Source organism: Cynocephalus volans, chromosome 7, assembly GCF_027409185.1.
Source record: "Cynocephalus volans isolate mCynVol1 chromosome 7, mCynVol1.pri, whole genome shotgun sequence".
Taxonomy (NCBI): Eukaryota; Metazoa; Chordata; class Mammalia; order Dermoptera; family Cynocephalidae; genus Cynocephalus; species Cynocephalus volans.
In genome coordinates, this window is record NC_084466.1 from 152,183,007 (window position 1) to 152,190,524 (window position 7,518).

At 45.8% G+C, this 7,518-nt stretch overlaps 1 protein-coding gene across 1 annotated transcript; it reads right to left on the reverse strand.

The window, feature by feature from the left end:
• Nucleotides 1-4,438: 4,438 nt before the first annotated feature.
• C7H10orf120 (chromosome 7 C10orf120 homolog) lies at nucleotides 4,439-6,153 on the reverse strand. The gene is made up of 3 exons (XM_063102718.1): nucleotides 5,954-6,153; nucleotides 5,697-5,772; nucleotides 4,439-5,176 (listed from the first exon to the last, which is right to left on the reverse strand). The coding sequence occupies exons 1-3, from the start codon at nucleotides 6,151-6,153 to the stop codon at nucleotides 4,439-4,441; spliced, it is 1,014 nt and encodes a 337-aa protein (XP_062958788.1).
• Between the last annotated feature and the right edge of the window lie 1,365 nt (nucleotides 6,154-7,518).

Sequence of the window (7,518 nt, forward strand, 5' to 3'; positions counted from 1 at the left end):
GGGGGAGGGAGGTTAGTGAGTGAGTTCTCCCCCTGTTAGTTCCCGCCAGAGCTGATTGTTTAAAAGACCCTGGCACCTCCTCTCTCTCTCTTGCTTCCTCTCGCCATGGGATCTGCTTGTACCCACCAGCTGCTGCCACTTTCCACCATGAGTAGAAGCAGCCTGAGGCCTGTGCCAGATGCACCTGTCCCAGAATCATAACCCAAATAAACCTCCGTTCTTTATAAATTACCCAGTCTCAGGTATTTCTGTTATAGCAACACAAATGGACTAATACACTCCATTTTCATGTAGCTCTGGATTTAGGGAATTTAACAGATTCTCCTTTGTTTCATCTTTTTTCCTTATAATCCAAGATATCTGGCCCCAAATTCATTGTCTATGGCAGCACGGAGAGCTTCCTTACATCTCTTACATTGTCACAGTTTTGGTGACAGCACTCACAAAGAATTCAGAAGTAAAAGCTGTGCCTCACCCCAATACATGCAGATCCTTCCAATCCAGGCGTTCCCATTCCTCAGATCAGAAAGCATCTCACTCACATTAACTTTATTTTCCAGCTACTCTGCTTACCCTTCCACCACCTGCAAAGGGATCAGGTTGAAGTGTAATGCCTTCAAGTTTCTTAATTAACCCAGTACCATGCATCTTCAATGTAAAATGGTCATGTGCAGAGCAAACAGTGGGCTGCCATCCAAGAACCAAGTGAGAAACCCATCCTGACCAGGGCAAGGTGGACTTGGGATGAGTTCTTCTACAGAAGGTGCCTTCTCTGTAGAAAGAATATGGTAACAGGTCTCCATTGCTTTTCATGTTCTGTGCTCATGGTCAGCTGATCAGGGCAAACAGCTGAGTGACTGGTATAGTGTCTGTCTGACCCAAATATTCAGACTGCCTGCATTTCTGTGTGATCATTTATCTATTTATCAAATATTATCATCTGGATGAGTTTATGTAACTCCAGGTAAGTGGTTAGGATGGATATGTACTTAATCCAGAGTGTTTTCTGAAACCTTTAAAAATTTAAATCTAAACCTAAGTTTATTTTCATATATACTTCCTAAAAGATGGTACACACATACACTTACATGGTTAACTGTGGGTTATTTCTGGACGGTTCAAGGTAATTAATGTGGATTGTAGTTAACATTGCACTATCAATGAGATTGTTATTGACAAGAGCTAGTAAGACAACATCCTGGCATACTCTTAACCCCATCTCTTTCCAAAGTGTTGGATTTATTCTCAGAGGTAACTTCAGAATCTCTGAGAATTCAGCTCAGTGAAACCATCACACCAGCCCCACTTGGTCTTCTTGAAACACCACACTTAGGTCGTGACTGTCCACACCAAGGAGATGGTAAGAAGTAGGCAAGTATTTAGTCAACTACCACCTCCATCAGAAACCAATGAATCATAGAAGGTGGCCTTGGTGACTATCTGGTTTAATGTACTCATTTAACTGATGGGGATGTTGAGTCAGAGAGCCTGGTGACTTACACAGCTGGTTGACAGCTGAACTGTAAGAGGAGCACTGATCTCATTTGTCATTCAAAGAACTTTTACCACATTGGATAGCTGATTCTAAGCAAATTTTAGGGTCCAGATAGCTTTTAATTTTTTCAAAGTGGTTCAAGTTTTCAGATGATACTTTGATATTCACAATTTTATACATGTTTAGGAAGTTATATTAGCAGTGGAAATATTAATTTCCTTGTCCCCAAATTTCTAACTTTGTTTCAGTTGAAAAGTTGGCCTATTTCTTGGTTTATACTGATTCTTTAGTCAGAATCCACTGATGATTTCAGAACAGTGCTACCTTTTCCAGAATCACTGTCGTAGCCATAACAGCCACTGATACAATGCTTTGAACTGTTTTTCTCTTAGCTTGTAGCTATGGGCAATGGAGTTATCTTGGAAAATGGGAAAGGGTGGATCCTCCTGCTAATGACTCTCCCTCTGCTTGGAAGGGAGCTGTGGTTCTGAAAGAACTCATCCTGAAAAGCCACCGAGAGGGAGGGAGCTAGAAGGGAACGTGGTCTTGTCGTGGGCAGCTATAGGTCCCTGTGGACAAGTTCAGTGTCTCCTCAACTCTGTGAGGAGTTGCTGAGGACAGAGTGAGATTAACCAAGGGACATGTGTATACTTCAGATGCAGACAGTAAATGAATGGGTCATGCTTCCTAAATGCTGACTGTGCTGGCTTGAACTCAGTGTCAGATTTCCGTCTTTTGAAAAAAAATCCTCATTTGTTCTTGATGCCCCAAATTGCTGCATCTGATATACATGCCTGGAACTCGGATTTAACCCAGAAGATACTTGGAAGGCTGAGGGCCCATTTCCCTGTCCAGCTCAGGCTCTGGTCATCCCCCAGCCCCATGGTCCAATGTCTAATGGGCACTTCAGTCTTGCACCAAATCACTCAAGATCAAGAAAATGGCCTGGCCATTGTGGGCAAGCCCACAATTCAGAACAGTGACTTGAAGTCATAGACAGTGGTCAGCTGTCTTCTGTCTGGATGTATGGGAAAGAAAGAAGGAAGGAGTTGGGCTGACATGGTTGTCTGTGGACTGTGCTGTGCTTCTGGTATGATGAAGTCAGTGCCAGCCATGAAATCCTGGCAGTTGGTAACTGGTTGTGAGTATGGCACACAGCAGGTGTGAGGGTCATTGACGAGGAGCCAAGAGCTATCATAGGAACTGCACAACGGGCAGGGTCTCATGGCAGTGTGTGTGTGTGTTTAGAGAAGGCAGTGTGCAGGGAAAGCCTAGCCAACTCTGGCTTCAAGTCTTTTCCCCCATGAGAATCCATTTTTATATCTCATAGCACACGTGGAAGGGCCAGCTCTTCTCAGCCATCTTCCTTGTTGATGGCCAAATATCTGTAAAAAAACAAGAGCATAATTCTTGGTAATGTCTTGCTGCCTTACTTGTTGTCTTCTAGACCTGCCTCCTTGGGGCACAGGCAGGGCCTTAAGGGACGTAGTAATAGCTGACTCCAAAGACCTTGGGCACCTCCTCCTGACATCCCAAGGGAATTGTGCATGCTACAGCTGTGCCTGCCCACTAGATGTACTTGACTTGATGGGGAGGGTGTGGATCACCAGGCTGTATTGAAGAGGAGAGTAGCAAAGAGATAAGGCTGGAAAGGGCTGGCTCTGCCTTCCAAGGTGGAAGCTGTATGCCTAGATGGGAAGTGGGAACATGGAACAGATCTCTAACTTTTAGGCTTGGGCAACCTCCTCCTTGAATAGTGTTCTTTTCCACATCTGGACTACAGGCTGGTCCCAGCTCCAAGGACTTATGGTAGATTGATTGCAATAACGATTCCAACTGTATCTGCCTCCCTGTGTTCATGCCCTTTTCAATATGGCCTCCCATCAAGACATGAAGTCCATTTTACCTACCCTGGCATCTCGGCTGGCCTTGTGTCTTGCTTTGGCCAACAGAAGGTGGCAAAAGTGATATTGTGCCAGTTCTGAGGATTGGCCTTATGTGTCCTTGCAAACTTCCGCTCACTCTCTTGGGCCCTGCAATGGCCCTGTGAATAAGCCTGGGCTAGCCTACTGGAGGAGGGAAACATGTGGCCCACTCACCCCCAGTGACCCAGGTGACAGTTGTCAGCCCCCAGGAGGAGAGCTGCCTAACTGACCTGTAGCTGACCATAGACACATGAGGAACCCAGGGGAGAGCAGGAGAACCACCCAGCTGAACTCAGCCTAAATTGCTGTCTGTTTTGTGTTGCTATAACAGAATAACTGAGACTAGGTAATTTATAAAGAACAGAGGTTTATTTGGTTTATGATTCTAGGACAGCTGCATCTGGCACGGGCCTCAGGCTGCTTCTACTTATGGTGGAAAGCGGCAGGCAGCCAGTGGATATAAGCAGATCACATGGCAAGAGGAAGCAAGAGAGAGAGAGGGGGAAAGTGCCAGGGTCTTTTAAATAATCAGCTTTTGCTGGAACTAAGAGAGTGAGATCTCAGTCACTGCCCACATCCCCCAGGGAGAGCATTAATGAGGGATCCGACCCCATGACTCAAACAGCTCCCAACACTGCCACACTGGGGATCAGACTTCCACATGTGTTCTGGGAGGACAATTACATCCAAACTCCATCACTGACCCACAGAATTATAAGCTAAATTAATAATTGCTGTTTTAAGCCACTGAATTTGGGGATGATTTGTTTCACAGAAATTGCTAACTGATGAAAGCCCAATGGGAGTAAGTGAAAAGGACTGCTGCTAAGAGTGGGAGCGAACCGCCAAGAGTTGCCTGAACCCAGGAAGCCTCAGCAGCGAGGTCTTGCCTCGAGGACCCCCTGGAGACTAGGCAGAGGAAGCCAAGGTCCCAAAAGGAGATGGGATGAGAAGGAGCCTGGGGCACAGGTGTCATAAGGACCAGGACACTTAGTTACCCTGAGGAATAAATACACCTTTAATAATGGTAAGCATCAGCTTTGCACATGTACTCTTTCCAGACACTTTCTTCTTCCGGTCCATAGGCATCGGTCACATCACTGGGGTGGGCTCCCCGTGATATCAAATCCTGCTTCATTAGCATTAGGTCTCCAGGGAATTCAGCCAAGCGAAACACGTTTCGGTTCGTTAGGCCTGTGATGGATCGTTCCAGTTTCTTCGTGGGGAGGAATGGCTTGCAATCATTTGGATGGTAAGCTAAACATTTTTTGGGTTCTTCTGACTTGAAAACTACGTTCATTTTTATCTCTCGTCTTTCTGTGTTTTTGTGCTCTGCCTTCTCTTTCTCCCCTTGCTTGACATTGTCACAATAATCATTGTCACAGTTGTCCTCCTTTTCCCTGGCCTTGCCTTTTGCTCCAGACAGGAAAGAAGTTTTCCTGAGCCTTTCGACATTGGGTAAAAGCTGCTTATTTCCCAGGGCTCGAGCAAGCTGCATCCTTTCTACGTGTCTGCTGATGTTGGTCTTCTCTCGTGGTGGCATTTTAAACTCCTCTGGGGGCACAATCACCTTGGCTGTCCATATTTTTTTTAGGGGCCCACAGGTAGAACATGGAGAGGAATGTTCTTTTTTATATTCCATTGCCCATTTGTAGTCTGGAGACAGCAATTGAAGTTCCTTGAGCATTTTTCGTTCTTCCTCTTGCTTATGAGCCAAAAACCTTCTTGCTGCTATGGTGTGAATGCCACCTAGACGCTGACCATGGGAAGGGATTGTTACGATCTCAACGGCACAGAGGTAGGTGGCTCCCACAGAAATAATCAGCTAGTGGCTGGTTCTCCCTCCACTGCTGAGGGCGTCTGAGGCCCCTGTGTAGTGGCAAAGAGGGTGGACCCTTGGGGTCAGGCAAGCCTGAGTTCAAATCCTGACTCTCCCCTTGCCTACCATGAATTCAAAATAATTTTACTGACCTGATGGGGTCACTGTGAGGCCTCAACAAGAAAACGTACATGAAAGCAAACAGTGCAAGGTAGAAGTAGCTCAAGAAATGAGAGTTTTCAGCATTTATAGTCATTTTTGGTTATATTTCTAATTGGGACTTTTAAATAAGTGTATTTTGCTATGCAAGTGTGGAAGCCATTGGTAGATTCAGCCAATTGAGTCCACTGTTTGGGAGACTTCTTTGTTGCCAATGGCTTTTGAAACTTTGGCTCCCTCCAGCTAAACTGGCTGGCTTCAGTGGGGACCCTTTGTGTGTAAACTTCAGGGCACTTACTATGATCTCTTTTTCCAAGGGCGAGTATTTCCCGAGGGCAATACGTGGATCATATTTGTAGAATTTGGTCCATATCCTGGAAGGCAGAGAGGCAGATATATTAGAACTCCAGAAAGGTCCTCTTGCAGTGGAAAACCTCACAAAGGGTGATTCTACATTAGCCAGGCTGAGGTCACCACGAACAGGGGTTTCTGTAGTGATCTGGGGGGCTCCTCCACTCAGACTTGTTCTGATAAGAGTGGACAGGTCACACTCACCCCAACGGAGAATCAGAACATGAATCTTCTTGGCAACACAGGGAATCCTCGTTCTGAAAGGAATAGCTGGTATTGAATATTCTGACTGACGTTCCATTCTTATTTGACTTCCCCTCTGCAATCTTCCTTTCTTGGGCCCTTGGCTCTCCAGCCCTCTGTTTTCCGATCCTCTGACAGCAATTCTCCCATTTGCTGATCATACTCTGGCAATAGGCGAGGATGGGAGGTGTTAATGCCCGGAGTTCGTTTCTAAGACAAGTTAATGGGAGCCCAAGGGACATTCTCGGATTTCTTGCATCATAATTGGCCTACTTTGGTGCTATTATGAGGTCATAGTTTAAGGCATCAAATGGTCCCCTAGGTGAAATGAACACACACTGCCGTGCTCCTGGCATGCTGGAGCCCAGAGCAGAAGAAGAGAATGGCCAGAGAATGTGGCTGGGAGGTAACTCAACCATGTCACTGCCACTGACATGAAGACTCAGCCAGGTAAAGTCTCTCTGTCTGGTATTTGCTTGCCTCTCCAACCTTAGCTCTTCAAGCTTGATCAATGCCACTCTACCCATGGTTCTTGGAACAAACATCTAGGCTACTGTTCATGTCCCCCCAATGTCTCAAATACCTCTCTGTCCTTTGGCAACTTGCTTGTGTCTCAGGGTCCAGCTCAATATCTGCCTCCTCTGAAGATCTCCTTGCAGAATAAATCTCCTCTTTGTCCATATTCTCCCAGCATTTCCTATATCATGCTATGGCACTTTGTCACATATTGACTTGAGAGCCTATTGCCAGAGTACGACCAGAGCAGAAGTCTGTCTCTCCTTCTGCTTGAAAGCAGCATCCACAACAGCATCTCAGTCTTCTTTGTGGTGTGGTTGTTTAGCACAGGGTCTGGTGTAGGGTAAGCACTTAGCTTACTGATTCAGTAAACAATTATCCTGGGTCCCTGGTCAAAGGTGGGGACAAGAATGTTGCTGGTGGGAATGGCTATTGCCACAGCCCCTATGGTAGGCAATTTGGCAATACATATCAATAATTACAAATGCACTTACCCTTTGACTCAATAACATGAACAAAATAAAATATGCATGAGATTAGTCATTGCAGTCTTCTTTGAGGTGACAAACATAATGGGCAAATTCAAATGTCCATTAACAGGGAATTGGTTGAAAATTTTGGTTATCCATACAATGGAATACCATATAGGAGGATAGGACAATAGAAGTAATAAAGATTAAAGAAGGAAGATTTTTATTTATATAAAAATATCTGTAAGGAGCTGCAGGCAGCCACTACCCAGCAGAAAGCAAGAGCATGCCCAGAGTCTGAGGCAGGAGACAAGGACAGCACCCCCCACCCAGCAGAAGTCAGTAGCATGCTGAAAACATCACTTCCATGTGGGAGGTCCACAACAGCCACTGCCACAGCCACTGCTACTTCAAGGGCAGCTCACCACCACAGTAGCAACCACAGCCACTGGGCAGACAGCTTGAAACCCACTTCACTGCACTGACACAAGGAGAGTCACCAGCAGAGACCAGAAAAAGAGGAGAAAGTCTCTCTCCTAA

Excerpts from the sequence above, each read along its gene's own strand:
- C7H10orf120 (XM_063102718.1), bottom strand. The coding sequence starts at position 6,153 with ATGATCAGCAAATGGGAGAATTGCTGTCAGAGGATCGGAAAACAGAGG. Across the intron at positions 5,773-5,953 it reads TGTTCTGATTCTCCGTTGGG|GATATGGACCAAATTCTACA; the intron begins GTGAGTGTGACC and ends TCTGCCTTCCAG. Across the intron at positions 5,177-5,696 it reads CCTTGGAAAAAGAGATCATA|CGTCTAGGTGGCATTCACAC; the intron begins GTAAGTGCCCTG and ends TCCCATGGTCAG.